The 24,265-nt window shown below is 35.8% G+C and overlaps 1 protein-coding gene across 1 annotated transcript in view; it reads right to left on the bottom strand.

The window, feature by feature from the left end:
• phf21b (PHD finger protein 21B) overlaps nucleotides 1-18,274 on the bottom strand; it is a 26,406-nt gene extending 8,132 nt beyond the window's left edge. The window contains exons 1-10 of the mRNA XM_073837831.1: nucleotides 18,221-18,274; nucleotides 17,897-18,118; nucleotides 5,947-6,039; nucleotides 4,198-4,509; nucleotides 3,908-4,033; nucleotides 3,205-3,256; nucleotides 2,388-2,464; nucleotides 2,248-2,302; nucleotides 1,968-1,990; nucleotides 978-1,136 (exon numbers count right to left, since the gene is read on the bottom strand). Coding sequence (XP_073693932.1) covers nucleotides 978-1,136; nucleotides 1,968-1,990; nucleotides 2,248-2,302; nucleotides 2,388-2,464; nucleotides 3,205-3,256; nucleotides 3,908-4,033; nucleotides 4,198-4,509; nucleotides 5,947-6,039; nucleotides 17,897-18,118; nucleotides 18,221-18,274 — 1,173 coding nt within the window. The remainder of the gene's footprint in view (nucleotides 1-977; nucleotides 1,137-1,967; nucleotides 1,991-2,247; nucleotides 2,303-2,387; nucleotides 2,465-3,204; nucleotides 3,257-3,907; nucleotides 4,034-4,197; nucleotides 4,510-5,946; nucleotides 6,040-17,896; nucleotides 18,119-18,220) is intronic.
• Between the last annotated feature and the right edge of the window lie 5,991 nt (nucleotides 18,275-24,265).

Here is a 24,265-nt window from a genome sequence, read left to right as displayed (position 1 = left end):
ATAATACTGTTTTTTTTTTTTATTTGTCCTAGATAGCACATTTACGTCTGCAGGATGTCTATTAAAAATCACTCCATTTGCAAAGCATTTGCTGTGTACAAACATCCTATAAACATCTTTAGGATGTCATTTTTATACTCATTCTAAATTATAAACATCTTCTAAATGTCTATTTGACATCTAACATCCTAGAGATGTATTACTGATGACCAAACACTCTAAAAGAATATGTCTTCCAGAAGAAAACATGCACATCAAATAGACTTCTCTGAGATGCATGTGTGCTATCAGGTGTAAGACAGCTAAAACGAATAAGGTTGACCAAATTACAGCTATTACCTGTAGGAATTTTAAGAAATAATAGAAATTTGTCTACAGTAAAGAACAGAATTATTTCCAACCGCACTTCCCCTAAACTACGTATTTGTAACAGAAGATCAATATTCTGCCCTCCAAAGGCAAAGCACAGTAAGTACACATTTGGTCAAAATTGAGTTAAAGCTTAAAATGGGATTTGTGACAACTGTTTTGTCTTGTGGCAAAGTCTCTTGGTTCAATTTTGTCCCATTTCAGAGAAACAAGAGTGTCAATATTGCAGTAACTACAAAATCCAAACTAATACCAAATATAGTGTAAAAACTTTAATTTTTTCTCAGTTTCAGTGTTGGCATAGTTACTGCACTTTGCCTTTGTAGGGCAGTATTAATCGACCACTTTCATTGGAAATGTTGAATTTATGTTATTATTATGACATAAAAAGAGGACAGCTGTATATATTTTCTAGTACAAATATTAAATTATCCTTAAAACAAAGATCAATTTATTACTTTGATAACTGCATGAGACAAAAATTTAGGTTGTATCCATATGGAATGTAACACTGTCCAGAAGAAATTAAAAACATCAAATAAATGTCCTGCAGACATACTTGTGCTGTTGTTTTTTTACGTGTGTGTTCAAAGCAAAGAGAAACATACTTTCTTCTGGCATTTGGGGCACATCCACATGCCCCGGGTGGCAGTTTTCAAAGGTGGATGCAGGCAGTCGGGGTGGTAGGCGCGGGTACAGGTGTGGCACGGCTGAAGATCTCCTTCCTGTTTACATACTGCACAGTGATCATCATGCTGCAGCTCCTCCTGTGTCGCACACACACACACATTCACAGAAACACACCACAACAGTCTGTTAGCGATTCTTAAATACACTTCAAATGGTATTTAAACATATTTAAACTATTCTACCCTCCAAAGGCAAAGTGCAGTAACTACGCCAACACTGAAACAGAGAAAAATGCCTTTGAAGTTTTTACACCAGCTAGTCAAACATGTTGACACTCTCGTTTCTCTGAAACGGGACAAAATTGAACCAGGAGACTTTGTCACAAGACAAAACAGTTGTCACAAAGTCCATTTTAAGCCTTAATTCAATTTTGACCAAATGTGTAGTTACTGCACTTTGCCTTTGGAGAGCAGTATTAGCCCTTTCACACAGAAAAAAATTGCATGACATGTGAACGGCCCCTAAAACAGATTCACCGCGATGACGACCTCTGAAGTGAGATTTGTTGTGTTAAAACTTGACGGCTTTTTACCTCCTCTCAGAATCCTTGCTAAACATGTGTTGCAAATAGCAATAGCATTGATTGATTTACCAGCAAGAGTACTTTATCGGATCGGATTTCATTTATTTATCGGAGCAATAAAAATGACGTAATTTTTACCATGTCGGTCGATAATTTATCTGTCCGATAAATATCGTGCATCCCTAGAAAGTACTATAACTACTAATATTTCACTTACAGGTTTAGAACAGCAAAGGGTAATTAAACGATGACAGAACTCAATTTTTCAGGTATATCGGTATGTTAGTATTTTTTACATTTAAAATATGTCCAAACCATATCTCAAAAATTATGTATATTCTTGCCACATGAGGTTTACAAACACAGAGTGATGTTAAAATCGTACCTTCCAGCAGAGCTCCTCAGAGTCTAGCGTGTGAGTGAAAGCAGACAGTAGGTTAGTAGCCGTCACACCGACAAAACTGAGTTATTAAGAGTTAAACAGCAATGTTGGCATGAATTCAGCAGGTTAAACCAGTTAGCATTTGGCTTGATTAGTCATAAGCACTTGTGGTGAATGTGCAAGTGCAGTTTGTGTTTGTTGTTTTCAGAATGTGTATTTCATGCATTATTTTTCAGTTGAACCCCAGCACCATTATGTTGACAGAAGTAGAAATCTATTTTACCTCTCGCCGACAGAAACATCGCACTGTTCAGGTAATTGGAGGCAAGTCGTTTGCGCTGAAAAGCAAGACACAAGATGTTTACAAATCAACAAAGCCATAAAATGAACATTATTTAAAGAAATTATGACTAGCAGACAGACCTCTGGTTCAAAGAGTCCGCTGTACGCAGGGTTGGCTGTGCTTCGCCTTTTTCTCTCCTGTCGTTTACTCTGGATTTCTGAAAGACATGAAAACACCATCTGTGACGGATCTTTAAACCCCAACATCTCACATTGAATCCCTGTCTTAGTTTGTGTTTGGTAATGTGTTAAAATGTTTCATTCAGAGTTAAGCAGAATTCAGAATAACGGTTTCCTTTTAGTGTGAACTCAACACAAAAAGTTTGGCTAATGTGTTTGATTATTCCCTGTATGATGCATTTTTTAACTGACTGGATATATTTCTCCAAGATTAATGCTATCAAAACACTTTTTTAACAAACAACACCACAAATCACATTAAAAAAATAAAATAATTATATTTAAAAAAATTGGTCTATAAATGATATATTGATATTTGGATGTATTCTGAAGGGTGATTTGACTCTTGGAAAATTATACAATATTCCAGCCTCGTCCATGTTTAATGAAAGCATTATTTTAAACTACTTCTTTGAATTTAATTCAATTTCAAATATGCTAAATTTAATTCATATTATAATTATAGTTCAGCATTTTGTTTGATACCTCAATTCAAATTCAAAAACTGAAGTGGTATTCAAATGCACTTCTCACACAGCATGCAACCCTCTTTATGCTTTGTTTTGCTTATATTGGAGACTGGTTGGAGGTCATTCATTTAAAAATCATAATCTGACAAACTGGCTATTGAGTCGATATGTGTCTCCTGCCATGGCTGATTTTCACCCAGATCTAGCAGGTTGCCGGGTGTTAATTTTAAACCCTGAATGTAACTCACCTTCCATGTGTTCTGTAGTGACCAGGCCTAGAGCGACCATGAAGGCAATTTTCTGTAGGAGAGAAGGTAATAAAGTGAATACATCAAACCGTGACTACCTTTGATTTTACATTTATTTTTTCTCTTCTTTACTAATTTCATTTGACAACATGTCCAAACACCCGCAAAAGTTATTTGGGCTAAATGCAACTTCACAGTTACACAAGGTACCACGTTTCTGATCAGTTTTTAACAGTAACAAGATATCCTCAACTATACTGCCCTCCAAAGGCAAAGTGCAGTAACTATGCCAACACTGAAACTGAGAAAAATGCCTTTAAAGTTTTTACGCCCGCAAGTCAAACATGTTGACACCTTTGTTTCTCTGAAACACTCTCGTTTCTCTGGGATGAAATTGAACCAGGAGACTTTGCCACAAGACAAAACAGTTGTCACAAAGTCCATTTTAAGCCTTAACTCAATTTTGACCAAATGTGTAGTTACTGCGCTTTGCCTTTGGAGGACAGTATATATTCCACATGTATAAACTGTTGCTCTATGATGGACTAGCCCTGCATCCAGGCTGACCCGAGACACTGGATAGGCTCCAACATCTCCAAATTCCTAGATAATAAAGTGGTTTGGATAAACTGTAATTCAGTGTTGTAGTACACAAATCCAGACAACACTAGACTCAGACAGTCAAGAATAGTTGTGAGTGTACCTCTGGATCCTCCTCCTTTTTGGCTGGGGTTGAGGGGTCAGGGCTTGGCTCCTTGACAGGACTGTTAGTTTGTGAGGCCGGAGAATTTTTGGAGTTGCTGGGAATCTGGGGCTGTATGATTATAACCTGGATACACACATTAAAAACCTTAAATAATGCCACAGCTTGACACTAACAGCATCATGGAAGTTCAAAGCTAATTCAGCATGCTGACCATTATGTTTATTAGGTAAGTAGGTGATGAAAGATTTTCTGACCTTGCTGTCAGGGCTGAAAATCAGCGGTTGCACCTTAATGGCCTCGGTTACTCCCGATACACCATGAGCCGCAGGTGAGGCTGCTGAAATGATGGCATAAGCCACCCCTGGACTCGCAGAGGCTGTGGATGTGCTCGGCACAGACGAGGGCAAAGAGGAACTCTCTTCCTGCCCGTTGGACAGTCTCTCGTGACTGAAGGTGCTGTTGGCAGTTGGCAAAGATGCGCCTTGGCTCTTTGGGCTGACCACAGCCATGCTCTGTGGCGCGGCCAGCGTTTGACCGGACTGCTGCTTTCGGCATGGACTGTGGGGAAGGCTGTCTGGAATGAGAGTCTTTGGCCTAACCTAAAAAGACACAGACCATAAAGTTTAGTCCCCTAAGCAGCAGATGGTTCTTTCGCTTTGGCTTGAAATATTTTAATCTCTTAAACGAAATCTGTCAGTCTTTCAGGTATAGTTTCTGTCAGCTTTTGACTGGCATTTGCTTAGTTTTCAGGGCATTTTGATTGATCTACATAAATCTCATATGTTTATGTCATAAATTAATAGTTTGTGTATAAACCATGGTCCTTGGTCATTCATAAAATGCAAAAAAGTGACAGTATCACGTATAAGCAAAAACGCATATACAGGCAACACAAATTAATACCCATGTTCCTGACAATATATTGAGGTCTTTTGAAGAAAATGATCAGTCTGATCAGTCACGCCCCTGTTTGCAAGAAAACTTTTGAGTTACTCAATCAAAAGTCACTTGCGAAATGAGCCAATATACGGCCTCTATATAATCCTATGATGGCAGTTTTTTGCCAACTCTTTCAGCACTCCAAGTATTCTAGCAATACACTGAACTGAGGAAACATTGGGGACCAAAGAACTGATGAGTGGTGATGCAAGCACGTGTGAACCGAGCACTTGAATGTAGGGGAGAAATGAAAGTTTTCAGTGAAAGTCTCATGGTTTAATGTAAAAAGATTAGTTGGTTAAGACATGGTTTGTTAAACATCAGCGTTACTTATCATTATTAAGTGCTTTAATAATATAATTGTGCATACATGACTTAAATGCGTGATTTCATAAACAAACTGGTGAAATTGGTTATCTGATCCAGTTCATTGAAATAAACTGAAAGAACCAGTTCACGGAGAAAAAAAAAATCCAGTTTGAGTCAATAGGTTACATGTAATAATGTTGTAAATAATGTTCAGTTACTTGCACATACCGATCATTTCGCTTCATAAGACCTCAATGTAGTATCAGGAGCTACATATGTAAATATGTACAATCAAATCTTTATTGAAGAAAAGGACACTCAGTGAACTACTCAAATTCAAGAATTTATTTGGTGTAATTCAATTTATTAATTAATAAATTATTAATTCAATTATTTAAAGAATTACAAACAAAGAAATTCTCTTCAAAGAGAGTCTTTCTAACTTATAACTGTCCGCATCAGGGCTGCCTAACCCTGTTCCTGGAAATCTACCTTCCTGCAGAGTTCAGCTCCAACCCTGATCAAACACAACTGAACCAACTAATTAGCATCTGAAGGAGCACTTGATAATTTCAGACAGGTGTGTTTGATCAGGGTTGGAACTGGACTCTGCAGGAAGGTAGCTCTCCAGGAACAGGGTTGGGCAGCCCTGATGTACATATTCCTTCGGGAGGTTTAAAAAGGTTTCTGTTATAAAACTATTGATAGTTAATAAGGAACATATTTGCATGTAAATGTGAAAAAGGGTTTAATAGATAAAGGCATGAGTGTTTAATGTTGTGTAGTACCTGAGGTAGCACATTGGGTGAGTGTCCTGCCAGCCGCTGCAGAGAGCTGATGTGAGGCACCTTTATTGGGATCGTGGTGAGGGCTCCCAACATCTGTCAGAGAGAAACCAAACATATAATGATACATAGCAATCATTTCAGATGTTAGGAGAACTTTTGTAATTACTTCATCTAACAGGACAGAAAAGACAGATTTCCATTAAATGGTTCTAACTAAGCTTTTCAGTAAATCGAAACAAAAACTAGTGCATAAACATGCTCTTGGGATTGACTCATTTCATGCCTCATTTTGAGTTAGTCATTAAGTGGTGATTCAGGCAATGACTTTTGTTTTAGTGAGGTAGTTTAACTGAATTATTGGTCAGAATACATCACTGGATCAGTTTTTTTTCTTTATGCTGATTTGCACCAGTTTTACTGATTCAACACTCATGTCATTTGAAAATTCCAATCTGCATGTGAAATAGCATTTGAAACATTCAACCATACAATATCTTCTTTTATGATACTTTCAAATAATCACAAAGGCAACAAAGATAAAAGTTTATAGTTTGGATCTAAAATCACTGGATCACTGATGACTACAACAGCAATCAAAAATAGAGTAATTTGCCATTTTAAAGTAATTTGATGTCTCAAATAAAGACTGCATAAGGGAAATAAATTTTGGTGCAGTTTTGAAATGCAGTTTAAATGCAGCTTCAAAAGGGCTCTAAACGACCCCAGCCGAGGAAGAAGGGTCTTATCTAGCGAAACGATCAGTAATTTTCTAAAAGAAATAGACTATTTATATACTTCTTAACCTCAAATGTTAGTATTGTCTAGCTCTGCGTGTATTCTGTGTATTCAGGTTTAAGACAGTTAGGGTATGTCGAAAAACTCCCACCTCCACAAAACCTGTCTTAAGTACAATGGATATATTTGTAGCAGTAGCCAAAAATACATTGTATGGGTCAAAATGATCAATTTTATGCCAAAAATCATTAGGATATTAAGTAAAGATTATGTTCCATGAAGATATTTTGTACATTTCCTACCATAAATATGCCAAAACTCATTTTTTATTAGTAATATGCATTGCTAAAAACTTCATATGGAACACTTTAAAGGCAATTTTATCAATATTTCGATTTTTTTGCACCCTTAGATTCCAGATTTTCAAATAGTTGTATCTCAGCCAAATATTGTCCTATCCTAACAAACCATATATCAATGGAAAGCTTATTTATTAAAAATAGATTAAAATAAAGACTGCATAAGGGAAATACATTTTGGTGCAGTTTCGAAATGCAGTTTAAATGCAGCTTCAAAAGGGCTCTAAACGATCCCAGCCGAAGAAGAAGGGTCTTATAGCTAGGCAACGATTAGTTATTTTCTAAAAAAAAATTTACAATTTATATACTTCTTAACCTTAAATGTTAGTCTTGTCTAGCTCTGCGTGTATTCTGTGTATTCAGGTTTAAGACAGTTAGGGTATGTCGGAAAACTCCCTCCTCATTATCTCCTCCAACTTCAAAATCGTCCTACATCGCAATTTTACCTTTTTTTGTAAAAGACGTTTGATCTTCTTTGAACATTCACTTTTTAAACACTTGGCCGGTATTTCTGCAGCAATGTTGGGCGATTTTGAAGTTGGGGGAGTAAATGAGGTGGAAGTTTTTCGACATACCCTAACTGTCTTGAACTGGAGTACACAGAGTATATACAGAGCTATACAAGACATTTGAGATTAAAAAGTATATAAATTGTACTTTTTTTTTTTTTTTTTTTTAGAAAATAATCAATCGTTTCGCTAGATAAGACCATTCTTGGCTGGGATCATTTAGAGCCCTTTAAAGCTGCATTTAAAGTCCACTATATGGAGAGAAATCCTGAAATGTTTTCCTCAAAAAGCATAGTTTCTTTATGACTGAAGAAAGAAAGACACGAACATCTCGTTTTTATATTAATTTAGTTTTGTGTATTTCAATATTTTATAAAGACCTTGAGTACTATATTGCTTAAATAAGGACTTATGTAGAGATGTAACCCCTTAGGCATATATAATATAGTGTAATATATAGAATTATAAATACACGTTTAAGTATTAAACTGCATTCGCTTCTAAAGCTTTAGTTTGCTGTAGACACTGTAACGTCGTCCGTGGCCGCAGTGAGCACAGATTTTGCACTTTCTGTCCTGCTGTCACAGGGGGCTTATATAACCAGAAGAATACAAGACAAGAGTTTGAGATGTACTGCTTTAAAATCCCTCTCAGTCACTCATCTCTGTCTATTGTGCAGTAGCGAACCGACATGAGGAGGTGGGGCAGCCTGCGGCCTGTTCCCATGACAACGGTCCGGATGAAATGTCTTGCTCCGTCAGGGCTGTGATTTTAGTAATTGCTGAATCCCAGCAGAGAGAGAGAGAGACGGCAGTAACCTTGAGCTGTGGCATTCAGCTTGTATTTTGTGAAAGTACTGAATTAAACAGCAGGCCTGCAGTGAATTACCCATCAGCCCCTGCAGCTGCCATAAGATAGAAATGTCAGGTGAACGCTAACAATTCTGTTCTTTCCTGGAACGTCACAGACCGTTTGAGAATTCAGAGGCCTGATTAGACTTGTGTAGGAGAAAAATGATTGTAACAGACTCCTCAGACATGACGGAGGAACAAGACTGAAACATTTCCAGCAGGGGTTTATGAACAGTCTGAAGCTATAAAGTTTATAATAGGGCCTGGAGCCCTATTATGCTCTGTACCTGTCAACTGAAGCACCTATCTTTAGATGTTTTTCAGAACAATTAAAATGCAATAGTCTTTTTTTGTGGTCCACAAAGGAAACAAAGTCTTTCAGGTTGTGTGAATTGTCATAGATATTTTGATTCTACTGCTGTAATCATCTGACATTTTTTCTAATACTGTATGAAACATTTTGTGTGGCCTTATACATCTTAAACCGATGAAAACAAAACACCTTTTAATGAGTTCACTATTTTTTTTTTACTTGTTTCCCAGTAAAATCTTTAAAAATGAATTTACTAGTGAATAAACACTACATGTTACGAGTTCAAACTGAAAATTCAGACTCTAAATTCATCGTTTTTAGTATAATGCGTTGTAAAAAATTGTATTTAGCTGTTTATTGTTATATTTCTATAAATACATATCTACAGATAACAGTTCTATGGCAGAATATTAGTTCACTTACGTTTTGTCTTACATTACAAGCAATATAAATAGAAATAACCAAAAACCTGTACTTGAACAAACCAAAATGGCTTTAACACAGGAGTTCTTATATTATTAATGTCACATATATATATGTAAAAAAAAAAAACTGATTGTACAAAACAACACCCATTCTTTTCTTAGGACAACTTTGATTAACTTTTGATCCACTTCAAATGTTGACTACTATAAATGAACGGGTATATTTGTGGCAATCGCCAAAAACACATTGTATGGGTCAAAATGCTCAATTTTATGCCAAAAATCATTAAGATATTAAGTAAAGATCATGTTCCATTAAGATATTTTGTAAATATCATACACTGCAAAAAGTTTTCACCAGATTCAACTTAAAAACCTAAGTTCAGCAGCTGCCTTCAGTTTTAAGTTAAATCAGCTTAAAACTACAAGTTATTTTCGCTTATTACAATAAAAATGAGTTGATAGAACTTGTGAGTTTAAATGACTTGAGTTGATTTGACTTAAAATCTTAAGGCAGCTGCTAAACTCAAGTTTTTAAGTTGAAACTGGTGAAAACCCTTTACAGTGTACTGTAAGTATGTCAAAACTAAATTTTTTATTAGTAATATGATTGCTAAAAACTTAATTTGGAACATTTTAAAGGCCGTTTTCTCAATATTTTCATTTGTTTTTGCACCTTCAGATTCCAGATTTTCAGTATTTCAAATATTGTCCTATCCTAACAAACCACACATCAATGGAAAGCTTATTTATTCAGCTTTGAATGATGTGCAAATCTCAATTTCAGAAAATTAACCCTTATGACTGGTTTTGTGGTCCAGGGTCACATATATATATAAAAGCACTGAAAAACATTTCAGTGTTTTTATATATATGTGACCCTGGACCCCAACAATGACTTGTCTTCCTTACTCACTTGTAGAACAGTTCCAGCAAACACCACATGGAGGTGCTGTGAGCAGTTAAATACTCCAGTTAACAAAACCACTACTTTCAGTAGTTTGGCCTAAGACAAAACGTGAGTATATAAATTATATTTGTTTTTCCACACAGACTTAAATCAGAAAAGATGGACAAACAAACAATCCTTAAGTTAACATTAAACTAGAATCTATTATTTTAAAGTTCTGAAAACTCGTGCCGCACCAGAAAAATAAAATAAAAATATGACCAGCTAAACCAACATAGTAATAATCTTTTAAAAATAAAATGAAGCGGTCAAAATGTGTCATCAGAACACCCCTCTGCTCTTCTCTCTGCACATGTAGACGCTGCGCAATTCAATTAACGTTTGACACTTGCCGTGTCACTGGTGTGTGGGAGTTATTAGTGATGCATTTTGGACCGGCGTGTGCAACTGTGGCTGTTTGTAGCACAGCACCCCAATGCTGACTTATCAGCGGGGCATAAACATCGGCACAGAGCCCATCTCCATGTAGGTGGTTTGAAGCTGCTCTGTAAGGCTACACTAGATACAACTGATGGCAACATTTTGAGGCAGTTTATGCTGGAAGCATCAAAGCTGCAGACTGTGTCAAAACACTGATGAATGCAAAAGAAGGCAGGGTTTTGACACGGATTTTGAATGTAAACTTTTAACCTCTTAGCATTCCTGTAAAATCCGCGGGTGGTGCATTGGAATGCTAAAAGGTTAGTTTAACACTATAATATTTAGCATGAGGTGCTGAAAACAGCAAGATGTGGCAAAACAGTCCAAAAAAATGCCATCTAGCTCACGTTTACATAAGAAAACAACTGAAAATGTATTTTGGGTGAACCAACCCTAAAACTTCGCATGAGCTATTGTAAAAAAGCAATACAACATTTCATCAAAATATTGAAAATGTAATTCATATATAAAATACACCTCTTCTATTATTAACTTTTTAAGGCATAAAGTCCAAAAAAAGAAGTGATTCAACTGTTTCAAATCATAAAAGCACCATTAAAGGAATAAGATTATTTAAAAGAAACCTTATTTATACACTGTAAAAAGTTTTCACCAGTTTCAACTTAAAAACTTCAGTTTAGCAGCTGCCTTAAAATTTTTAGTCAAATCAACTCAAGTCATTTCAACTCACAAGTTAAATCAACTCATTTTTATTGTAAGAAGTTAAAATGTTCAGCAGCTGCCTTCAGTTTTAAGTTAAATCAGCTTAAAACTACAAGTTATTTTCGCTTATTACAATAAAAATGAGTTGATAGAACTTGTGAGTTTAAATGACTTGAGTTGATTTGACTTAAAATCTTAAGGCAGCTGCTAAACTCATGTTTTTAAGTTGAAACTGGTGAAAACCCTTTACAGTGTACTGTAAGTATGTCAAAACTAGGGGTGGGTATCGTTTGAATTTTATCGATTTCGATTCCGATTCCGATTCCACTTATCGATTCCGATTCTTTTCGATTCCCAGTTTCGATTCCGATTTAGTAAAAAAAAAAAAACAACAAACACAAAAGTCAAACATTAATATATTAAACATGTTTATTTTCAGTGCTAGCTTGCAACATATTATTTTATTACAGGGGTTCTCAACCTTTTTTATATCAGGGCCCCCTTCTTCTCGGGTCAGTTTTGCAAGGCCCCCCTATGCCTGACATTTCCTCTAAAGGTGTTTATTTTTTAACCTTTTTTATTAACCTAAACATTAGTTTTGCCTTTTTATTTTCTCCTGCATGTCATTAAAAAAAATCAAGCAAACTTTAAATTAAAGCTATACTTTTGAATTTAAAAGAAAATCCTCTGCTCTAACTTTTTAACATGAATACACACATACAGATTTAAAGCACCTAAATTATTTAATTCAGACATTCTTCACAACTTCAGAGTACTCTTTCTTAAGTGACTGAATATCTACTGTTTGTATTCATTATAAAATAAACATATAAATGAAAAATACAGTAAATACATTGTAAATCTGTTTATGCTGGTGCTCATATGTGCTTAAACACCACTGACCCTTACAAGATCCACCTCTATGGGTAAGCATTCATTATAAAAAACTCACAGGACATTCATTTTGAAAACTATGCAAATATTTTGAAATTTCACGCAAAAATACTATGGATCAGAGCACCGAAAGCATGAATAGTTTGTGAATCAACAGCGGACTTATGCGTGCCTAATGTACGACTCCGATATACAAGAATGAATACATTAGGCACGCGCGAGTTCGTTACTATTACTCTGGTCATCTTTGCCTTCACATTACCGGGAGGGTTTGTTTCATGCAGCCAAGAGATAAAGTAGATACCTGTCTTCCCGCGGGGGTATAAGTGACTTTTATGTGGGCTTTTGCGGGACGAAATAACATATATTCCTTCTGGAGTGGGCGGGCGCAGGACTAAAATCCGTCCCTTGCAGATCTCTAAGATGAAGTTTGCGTGCAGCGGTAGATTTGTCTTCGGTTTTTACAAAGCGTAGACACACTTTTAAACGCTTACCGTGATCCATCTTTTCGACTGATGTTTACATTACCACGTAAAGTCCTGGCAGATTGCACGCGCGGAAGGTCCTGGCAGATCACTAGATGGAAAAAATGCAACCAGGAATCGAAACGAGGAATCGAAATTTTAATATTATAACAAGTATCCGATTCTTTATCTTAAGTATCCGATTCCAGAATCGGAATCGATTTTCGATTCCCAACCCTAGTCAAAACTAAATTTTTTATTAGTAATATGATTGCTAAAAACTTAATTTGGAACACTTTAAAGGCCGTTTTCTCAATATTTTCATTTGTTTTTGCACCTTCAGATTCCAGATTTTCAGTATTTCAAATACTGTCCTATCCTAACAAACCACACATCAATGGAAAGCTTATTTATTCAGCTTTGAATGATGTGCAAATCTCAATTTCAGAAAATTGAGAAAATAAGAAAATAAGAAGTTAAAATGACTTGTAGTTTTAGGCTGATTCAACTTAAAATTTCAAGGCAGCTGCTGAACTTAGGTTTTTAAGTTGAATCTGGTGAAAACTTTTTACAGTGTAGTTTTTAAGTGCAAAGCAGTGGACCTCAAAGGCTTGAGTTGCTTACTCTTGCTCAAGGCTCTGTCAAGGTCAGTTACATAATTTTGACTTTATGACAAGGCAAGGTTATTCAGGTTGTAAAATATCATGTTGTGACTCATATGATATTATATTATTAATTATTAATTATTTAATTATATTTTTACACAATACTCTTCACCTTGAAAATAATAATAAAGATTAACATTGAATTATAAATAAGAAATACAACAAGCGATTTATTTTTAAGGAGGTGATAAAATGAAAAGAGCTCATAAACGCTGACCAGAATAATGGTTAGAAGTTAGAACAGGGTCTAATCTTACTCTGGTAGCACCTAATATATATGCACACAAATGAACATGCCATTTTTTTGAGTCACAAAATTGTATGTTTCAACAATGGTAATTAATCTATTCAACTGGGTCCTGGAAACCAACATCAAGAATTTCCACTCGAAATAAGTCTCCTTTGTTCTGCATTGACATCACTGCAAAACAGCAGAGAAACACTTTGACTGCTGCTTAACAAAAGTAAAGACATTCGTATAGAAGAACGGTCAGAGGGAGGTTGTAAATAAGCAGACAGAAGAACGACCTTTCTAAGAGATGTGCTGCTGTACTCCTTTTTTATGGACTCCGTGAATAATGAACCCAATCTCTGAGCTCAATCTGTTGCCTATTGTTTCTCTTTTGTGTTTCCTGTGTTAAAATATATGTTGCCTCCTAAAGTAGCCTCAATTGCATATAATATATAAGTAATACACATTATACATTGCTTTACCAATTATACCTATTATACAAAAAGTGTCTTAAATTGCATTTAAAGTACACATTTCTTGATCTCCCTGAGAATTGAGACCTTAGGGTTACTAGTGCCATGCTCAACTGTTTGGACTACAGAAAAGACTGACTTGTTTCATCTGTTCAAACTACATAATTTGAAAGATCCAACATTCAAGAACAGATGTTTGTTATTTGACTAAATCATTTAACATTAAATTCTTCATTTTGACAAGCTATGTTATCTGAACAAACCTTACAGTGATAATAAAACTTTTTTTACATTTCCTGCACACTTTTACCATCTGGTTCTAAATACTGTATGGCATTTGAATGTTCTAACAAATACAATCACTTGACTTAGTTTTTAACATTTACTGTATACTTCTCAAATCATTTTTCATCCTAAAAACTGTATATACAGTGCCTTGCAAAAGTATTCATACCCCTTCATTTTTTTTCACATTTAGTTTTGTTGCAGCATTATGTTAAACTGCTTTAAATTCCTTTTTTTCCACATCAATCTACATCTCATACACCATAATGACGAAGCACAAAACAGGTTTGTAACAACTTTCTAATTTATTAGAAATAAAAAACTGAAAAGATCCCGCTGCATATGTATTCATACCCTTTTGAAGTGTAAATTGATGTGGGGAAAAAACTAATTTAAAGCAGTTTAACATAATGCTGCAACAAAACAAAATGTGAAAAAATGAATACTTTTGCAAGGCGCTGTAATTCTTAAACTTCTCAACAATTATGCTACAGTTATGTAATTATGCTATTATCAAACAATTATGCTACAGCGAATTTTAACATACATTAGGAGTGGACAGGAAAACATGCAACAGTCCTAACCTTTGCTGTCCACTGGCGATGTGCAACTCCAATCATTCAAACTTTGGTAAAGATGTTGCTATTCTCATAATAAAAACTTTCAAAAACCCTACAAACTACAACTCTCTGCTGTTTTTGCACTGCTTCATATGGTACATGTGTGGTGAAATGGTGCTGTTAGTGTGTGCATCCACACCGGCCCACAATCCACTTATTATCCAGCTCCAAATGACTGGCCAGGTGGTCTGAGATGTCTCCCCCCTCCCTTATTCATCAACAAAACAAAAAGGCTGTGATTGGTTCTCCTCCTCCAGTGTGATGGGTGTTTTAGGGTTTGAATCAGTGGGCAGCTGGGAGAGCTGAAAACAGCTTCACTCTCCCAAACAATACAGCCATAAAAGGCAGTAAAACAATCTCAGCGTTCCAGCATGAAGGAGGGGGAAGGGAGAGAGAAGGGGGAGGAAGAGTGAAAGAACCAGTGGAGGGGGGTGACTACTCATGCGAATAAAGAGTCTTTTCTGTTGGGAAGGTCTTTGCTATTATTTATGAAGACCTGCACCAGGACACACTCCAACCAGAGCAGACAATATTTTTCATTTGATATAAACAACAAGGCCATGGGTGACTGTAAAATATGTTGGAACATTGTACCTGTTCACCCAAACAATGAAAATATTGTGTTTTGTTTACAGAAGCTTATGGACAGATTCCAATGTTCCTTTGGTTTACAGATACAAAAATTTACAGACAATGTGCTCACCCCCTTGTCATCCAAGATGTTCATGTCTTTCTTTTTTCAGTCGTAAAGAAATTATGTTTTTTGAGGAAAACATTTCAGGATTTCTCTCCATATAATGGACTTCTATGGTGCCCCCGAGTTTGAACTTCCAAAATACAGTTTAAATGCAGCTTTAAAGGGCTCTAAAAGATCCCACCTGAGGAAGAATCTTATCTAGCAAAACGATCGGTTATTTTCTAAAAAAAAAAAAACATTTACAATACTTTTTCATCTTTACACAGAGTACACACAGAGCTAGACAGGATGAGCATTTGAGGTTAAAAAGTATATAAATTGTCTTTTTTTTTAGAAAATAAACAATCGTTTTGCTAAATAAGACCCTTTTTTCTCGGCTGTGATCGTTTAGAGCCATTTGAAGCTGCGTTTTGGAAGATCGAACTCAGGGGAACCACAGAAGTCCATTATATGGAGAGAAATCCTGAAATGTTTTCCTCGAAAAACATAATTTCCTTACGACTGAAGAAAGAAAGGCATGAACATCTTGGATGACATGGGAGTGAGTACATAATCTGTACATTTTTGTTTTGAAAGTGAACTACTCCTTTTATGTTTAATCAAAATGTTTCTCTTTTCTTTTAATTTAGCTACGGCAATAGTTCAGTGTCATCCATATTAGGGATCTCCTGGAGCGTCATAAGATATATTACTTCTGTGAGGCAATTGGAATTTCTGCATGAAGGCACCTTCCGGCTTCAAGTATGAATGCAATGTTTCATAGCACTCAATAATGCTCACGACAATCTATTTTGTGTAAAAATAACATTTTTCTCTAAAGAAATTTGAATCCAAATGAGCACACTTTTGGAATAAAATGGATTTATTTCTTTCAGTAAATGTATAAAAGACTCCAATTTCATATTTAAGGCACGGACTCCTGGCCTCCTAACAAGAAATTACTGCTGTATATTTTATCATAATAATATAACGTTTTATATCAAAACCTTAGACTTCTCTAATGGTTTATATATATATATATATATATATATATATATATATATATATATATATATATATATATATAGGCCCCTCCATGTTACAGGACACTTTCAGTTTTCAACACAATAAAAGTTTATCTAAAATATTATTATTATTATTAAATGCTCAGCTTTATGTGTTATCATCATAGTAACTTTTTAATTCTATATTTATTCAGCAGTAACAATAATTATAATAATAATCATAATTATTTTTATTAGTCATTGATACAGTGCTTTGCAAAAGTATTCATACCCCTTCATTTTTTTCACATTTTGTTTTGTTGCAGCATTATGTTAAACTGCTTTAAATTAGCTTTTCCCCACATCAATTTACACTCCTTACACCATAATAATGACAAAGCAAAAACCAGATTTGCAAATTTTACAAATTTATTAAAAATAAAACACTGAAATAAGTACATTGCATAAGTCACTCAGTACATAGTGAAAGCACCTTAACAGCTTCAAGTCTTTTTGGGTATGATGTGACAAGCTTTGCACATCTGCATTTGGCAATTATCTGCCATTCTTTGCCTCACCTTTTCACCTCTCAAGCTCTGTCAGCTTGGATGGGGGCTGGCAGACATTTTCTAGAGTCCTAGTTGTTCCAATCGTCTTCCATTATGGATAATGGAGGCTACATGCTTCTGTGAACCTTCAGTGCAGGAGATTTTTTTATGAACTCTTCCCTAGATCATTGCCTTAACGCAAGTCTGTCACTGAGCTCTGCAGGCAGTTATCTTAAACTCAGGACTTGGTTTTGCTCTGATATGCATTTTCAGCTGTTAGAACTTTTCTGAGAGGTGTGTGCCTTTCTAAATCATACTCATTCAAATGAATTTGCCACAGTTTAACTCCACTCGAAGTCTAATAAATTTGCAAAGTTGTTACAAACCTGTTTTGTGCTTTGTCATTATGTTGTATAAGATGTAGATTGATGTGGAAAAAAAGTAATTTACATAATGCTGCAACAAAAAAAATGAAGGGGCATGAATACTTTTGCAAGGCACTGTAAGTGCAGCATTTTGAAAAGCCATAGCTCCTTTGCAGTCTTGCTTTCAGTTGTGTCAAATTACATATGTTGTCTACTCTGACTTAAGTGCACATTTTGTACGTCCAGGCAGAATTGACCAACACAGAGAATGCCACATGGCTGAATGTATCATCTGTCACTGCATGTGCATTACTATAATAATGTTGCAAGGTTGAAGGCCCATTCTTGTTTTTTACAATGCTGTAGTACATATGCACAATTATTGTACCTGGTAATACTTTTGTAGTTGTGCTTGTGAACGGTTGATGTTAATATAGTGTTGTGTAGTTGTTTAGTGTCATATGTTTATGTAGTTGTACCTGTGAGCGGCTGATGTGCTGTCCGGAGGGTGTTTGGAGGTTGATGGGGGACGTCTGGAGCGTCTCAGAACTCAACGCCTTTTGTCCATTAATGTGTGCCGTCACCATGGAAACGGGAGTCTTTGCTGGCACCACAGAGATGGCGATGCTCTGGCTGGGCGGCTTGATGAGGGCGAGGGGTTTGGCGGCCGTCCCCACAGGACAACTTCTGACGGCGAGCTTCTGTGGCACAAAACACACAAACAGCAGCAGGTCATTAACCCTGAAACCACTGATAACCTTAAGACCTCTGCACTGGATTAAAACCTTAATGGTAGATCTTACAGGACATTTGTCTCCAGAGTTTTCTTTTTGATCCTGTCGGTTGTGTACACGCATGCTAATTATCACGAATAATCAAAGTATTTCCCCAATTTCCAGCACAGCGCAGCTCGTACATAATGAAGAGATGAAATATAAAATGCAAGGCCGCTTTGATTCTTGTTCGTGCTCTTGCATCAGCTCAAGTTCAGGGACTCGGATTTAAGCGTGCACTTTAATGCAAGTGTGTTTATTTGTTGTTCAAAGTCTTCTTCCATTTCCTCTCATTTACCAGCAGATGATCAAACAGTCTTTAAAAGCAGAAAGTAGAGCAGCGTTCACTTTCATGTGTGTGTTGTGTAGACTTGAGTCGACACTGCAAACAAAATTCTTAATTAGTTTTTTTTGTCGATTTTTAATAAAAACAACTCTAAAACAAGACAAGTTGATATTTTAATCAAAATATTTAAAAGAATACATCTTGTCATTTTTGTTATCCTGTTGGCAACTCAATACATATTTTCTTTGACAACAAGCCATAATTATCTCATGCAGCTTTGCTAGGCAATAAAATTTATCTTGTTTTAAGGGTTTTTAGGATTAATAGAAAAACGGTACACTAAAAATACTAGCTTTAAGAACAAATCATCTGTACACTGCAAAAAATACTTTTCTTACTTTGATTTTTTTGTCTTGTTTCCAGCCAAACTATCTCAAAATTATTGAATCAGGAAGGGTTTTCTAGACAAGTAAAACATTTTGTCAAAATTAAGTGAGTTTTTGCTTAAACCAAGCAAAACAATCTGCCAGTGGGGTAAGAAAAATGATCTAGCTGTCTGCTTGAAATAAGATTTTTTTTTCTTAGCCCATTCATTGGCAGATTATTTTGCTTGTTTACTAAAAACAAGACAACAATTTTTACCAGAAAATCCTTCCTGATTCAAGAATGTTTGAAAAGACATGGACAGTTATTTTTGCGCCTGACCTTACTGAATATGCATTTGTAAGAGGTTCCCTTTCAGTCAGAAATTTTATGGGAGGAGAGTATTCAAATGAATCACGCAACACGTTTTACTAACGTTTGCGGTTATCAAATTACTGGCATTTGTGGCATTATTTAAAGCCTAAAACAAGCATGTCTTAAACTATTTTGCGCTTGAAATGGCTGCAATTATTGTTGCTAGGAGGAAGCACCGCAGAGAACAGAGAGCGTGTGGTAAAAGAAAGAGGATTTTTTCCACATGTATTGATTTATTCGGAATGCCAGAAAAACACATTAATTAACATTTGGTTTGCCAAGCCATGTTATTTTTAATTTGCTTCAGCACTGTAAAAAGGTTTCAACTTAAAAACTTAAGTTTAGCAGCTGCTCATTTTTATTGTAATAAGTTAAAATGACTTGTAGTTTTAAGCTGATTTAACTTAACATTTTAAGGCAGCTGCTGAACTTAGGTTTTTAAGTTGAATCTGGTGAAAATGTTTTACAGTGAGGAAATAAAAGACAATTTGGAATCCTCAACTAGGAGTCACACAATACCAGGTTAATCAAAACTTTGTCATTTTTTGGCCTCTGGTTCTTTTCAACGGTCTGTATTTGCGACTATGCTAATTGGTGAATTGCTTTGGTCGATGTGTAAATGAGATGTTGCTTCTGTGTTCTTTAATTTGCCCATTGTTAGTAAATCATCGGCAGAAATTTCCCCTCCCATCTGTGCTGTTTTGGAATTGCGCTCTTGCACTAATTTGCCCTGTTTAATAAAACTGGCCCTAAATATCGTACATAATTTAACTTCTCCAGTAAATGTATCTTGCTTTAAGGATACTTAAATATTTAACTGGAAAACAAAACAAAATCCATTTTTGATAGTGTGGATTATAGTCTGATGGTGCATGGAAAAGAATCGTCATAGTTCCACACACAGAAACCCTCTTTCCTAGCTCCGATCAGCACAGTTCACACACGCTCTGAATATTTCATATTCCATTCCTGTTCTCATTTCTGAACTGCTTTTATGGTTTTCTGAGGACTGTGAGGGGGGGAGGGAGCAAGAGAAAGGGAGAGACAGGTCTTTCATATTCAGCTTTTCATATTCAGAGGTCGTCTATCTGTAAAGGAGCTTTTTCAATATGTTCTTCACCTTCACATGTGAGCATCTACAGCCAATAAACCCTGACAGACACATATATTCATAATGCTGCTTCAGTTTAGGATTCTGAAGAACCACATTGCCTGTGCAGTGTGATGTGTTCGCACAAAAAAACACCATCGAGATTTATTTCGGATCACAGTCAAAACTAAAAACGGAAGGAAAGTCCGTTTGCATTTAAAACTTGCTCACAATTACCTGTGGCACACATGACGGCCATGCTCATAAGGGATGAGGTGAGGAGATTTAAGAGGAGGATGGAATATTAAGTCATTTGAACTCATTTTATTGTCGTGAGTTGAAATGACTTATAGTTTTCAGTTGATTTAACTTAAAATTTTAAGGCAGCTGCTAAACTTAAGTTTTTAAGTTGAAACTGGGGAAAACTTTCTACAGTGCACATCACAGCCCCTTGGCTCTACTATGTAAACGTTTCTCAGAAACTGCATTTAACATCACTGTTTTGGTGTTCAGGTTTTGGTTGAATGCATAGCATTGTCACTACATTGTTTGATCAGCAAAATAAAAATGGGAAAGCTGCTTTGTCGCTCATGAAGTTGTGTGAAAACTGTCTTAACGCATCTCTCTTGATGCAAATACTTCTATAATTTTATTATTTATATTATACGAATGTATAATCTTTTTCCGTGCCAAGATGTTGATTTTGGTGTGGATCTCCTTCAATATATTTTTAACACATTCATGTTACACATTACATTTAGTGTTTAAAGTTTTGATATTATTTTTATTTTCTTTTAGTTTGGATGTGAAAAGTCTACAATTTCTGTCACCAGTTTTGCATTCACTACAATTTTCTCATTCCTGCTGAACATGCTGTAAATGATCTAAAGTTAAACATTCACCAATAAGAACAGACTGTAGGGCTTCATAAACTCTTCACCTTACTTATGACAAAAGAAACAGCACAGGTGCAGGAAAAGTCTTTTAAAATTACTGCAAATGCTCACCAACGTAGTGTGAATAGGGAGATTATTGCTATGTTATTCATTATTTCCCTCACAATGCATGCAGTAAGCTCTATTGTTTCTGAGGATCAATGTAATCCACAGGAAACCTCACAAACGGCATCTGGACACAACCTTTCACCACTGCCTCATTCACCTTAAGACACAGCTGATTGTTTCAAAGGTCACCATATGAACCAGACCCACCCCCAAACAGCACAAGGCACATGGGTGAGCTAGGCAGAATTTTTTTTTTATGTCAGATCCATCAGTATTAAATAATGTTTATGAAACAAGTATTGCTTTCTAACAAATTTGCTTCCGTTTGTGGAAAAGTATAGTGCCTTACAAAAGTATTCATACCCCTTCATTTTTTTCACATTTTGTTTTGTTGCAGCATTATGTTAAACTGCTTTAAATTACTTTTTTTCCCACATCAGTCTATGTCTCATACACCATAATGACAAAGCACAAAACAGGTTTGTAACAACTTTGCAAATTTATTAGAAATAAAAAACTGAAAAGATCCCGTTGCATAAGTATTCATACCCTTTTCTGGGACACTCAAAATTTAGCTCAGGAGCATTCATATTGCTTCTAGATGTTGCTACACTTCGAGTGGAGTTAAACTGTGGCAAATTCATTTGAATGAGTATGATTTAGAAAGGCACACACCTCTCAGAAAAGGTCTAACAGCTGAAAATGCATATCAGAGCAAAAACCAAGTCCTGAGGTCAAGATAACTGCCTGTAGAGCTCAGTGACAGACTAGCGTTAAGGCAATGATCTAGGGAAGAGTTCTGCTGCATTGAAGGTTCACAGAAGCATGTAGCCTCCATTATCCATAATGGAAGATGATTGGAACAACTAGGACTCTAGAAAATGTCTGCCAGCCCCCATCCAAGCTGACAGAGCTTGAGATGTGAAAAGGTGAGGCAAAGAATGGCAGATAATTGCCAATGCAGACGTGCAAAGCTTGTCACATCATACCCAAAAAGACTTGAGGCTGTAAAGGTGCTTCAACTATGTACTGAGTTAAGGGTATGAATACTTATGCAATGTAGTTATTTCAGTGTTTTATTTTTAATAAATTTGTCAAATTTGCAAATCTGTTTTTTGCTTTGTGGTTATTATGGTGTATGGAGTGTAAATTGATGTGGGGAAAAACTAATTTAAAGCAGTTTAACATAATGCTGCAACAAAACGTGAAAAAAATGAGGCACTGTATGTCAAAAGCTATATGGTGTGATGTGTTTGAAACTGTAAATACTATTAAATAATTCAAATGAATAGTCATACAGAATTAGCTCTATCACAAAAATTGAAATGCCACAACTGCCTGTGAATCATTTATCTGTGAATCGTTTTTGGAACCATGTAAATCGAAACAAAATGATTCACTCGAATTAATCAGACTTCCAATATGATTGAAAGTTTGCAAACCAGTGAAGCATTTGGTCACGCTACACTGCAACATATTTTAAAACGAGTCCATTGCAGCATTTCTGAGAACAGCTTCACGCTTCTGGCTGACTTTATTAGTCAAATGAGCAACATCACCTCCTGAAGGCAAATCTGGAGGAGGTCAATTAAGCATCTCAATCCATTTGTTAAATATAGTTACCATGTTTGACCTAAAACTGACATTAATATTCATCCACACAGTAATGTATATATGACCTTTCATATTCAAGGCTTCTTTTCCAACATGCTCAGTAGTAGTGAGTTGACAGGGGATGGTTGATGGTCTGACAAATACAGGCATTAAAGATTTTTACAGCGCTGTAATGAAGCACTCGGACCTCTCTTGCCTCAGGCTAAACAAATCAGCCACGTGTCTCATGTCAACACCGAGCTTCCAGTTTCATTGTTCCTGATGAATGGAATGGAAAAGAAATGGTCTTAGATATTAAACACCTTAAGAGATTCACTTTAACACTCTTCTCTTTGTCAACATTATGATTCCTGTCCAAAACCATGCACTGTGATCAAGAAATATGCCAAAATTTGAACTTCTAATATCTCTTTAAACTCTATAGATGTCAATGGTTTTAGGTTTAAGGGCTAGTTTATGATTAGAACAGTCCTGGGTTTAGTGGAAAGAGGCTTAATTTGGCCTCAAACTCCCTTTGCAGAAGATCAAGGTCCATGCTTTATAGAGCTAGAGACCTGTATAAGATGTAGATTCAGGTTCCATCCACATGACCTGAGCACCTCCTCCCATCACAAGAGGTGATCCCGCTGGAGAATGGGATAATCCGGGTCCGCCTCATGCTGTGTGATTTGGCCTCAACACCAGTAGCCTCCTGCCAAACAACAGGCCATGAGCCGATCCTCCAAGCTCTGTGATGATAAGACTGTGTGGACATCAATCAACACATCAGAAGACACAAACCCCTCAGTGAGAGCTTTAAGATTTATTCTTATTTTTGCTCAGGGTCTTTAAGATTGTTTGCCGCTTCTCTATAGCCGTGACTATCGCATTAAATCTGTCCACACTGCAGCTTATTCTAACCAAGAACTTGGACAGAAAATTCAACCTACTGTTTTTTGTTTTGGTGAAGGTAATTCTTCCAAATGGAAATAATAATACACTGAAATACATCGGTATAGAATATCTGACAATAAACTGAAAAATTATGTAAAACTTTATAAACATTTAACATATGAGAGAAACTGAAAGCTGTTTCAAATCTGTCATCTCACAAAAGCACTACAAGGGACAAACGTTACAAGACAAAACAAGCTCAAAGGGTACAATGGGGCTAAAGGCACACCCTAAGAAAAAAAATTAAGAAAAATGTATATGTTTTTATTGAACATTTATGGCGTAACAGATTTTGTGTGGAAATAAATCATACAAGTCTAATAATCTCTAATTTAACTTGTTTAAATCAATCACTTTAGCAAAGATTGTACTATGTACTGCTTATTTTGATAAATAAAAGAATAAAATTT

This window comes from Garra rufa, chromosome 4, assembly GCF_049309525.1.
Source record: "Garra rufa chromosome 4, GarRuf1.0, whole genome shotgun sequence".
Classification (NCBI taxonomy): domain Eukaryota; kingdom Metazoa; phylum Chordata; class Actinopteri; order Cypriniformes; family Cyprinidae; genus Garra; species Garra rufa.
The sequence above is the reverse complement of the archived record's forward strand: the minus strand, read 5'-3'. Positions and strand labels throughout refer to the sequence as shown.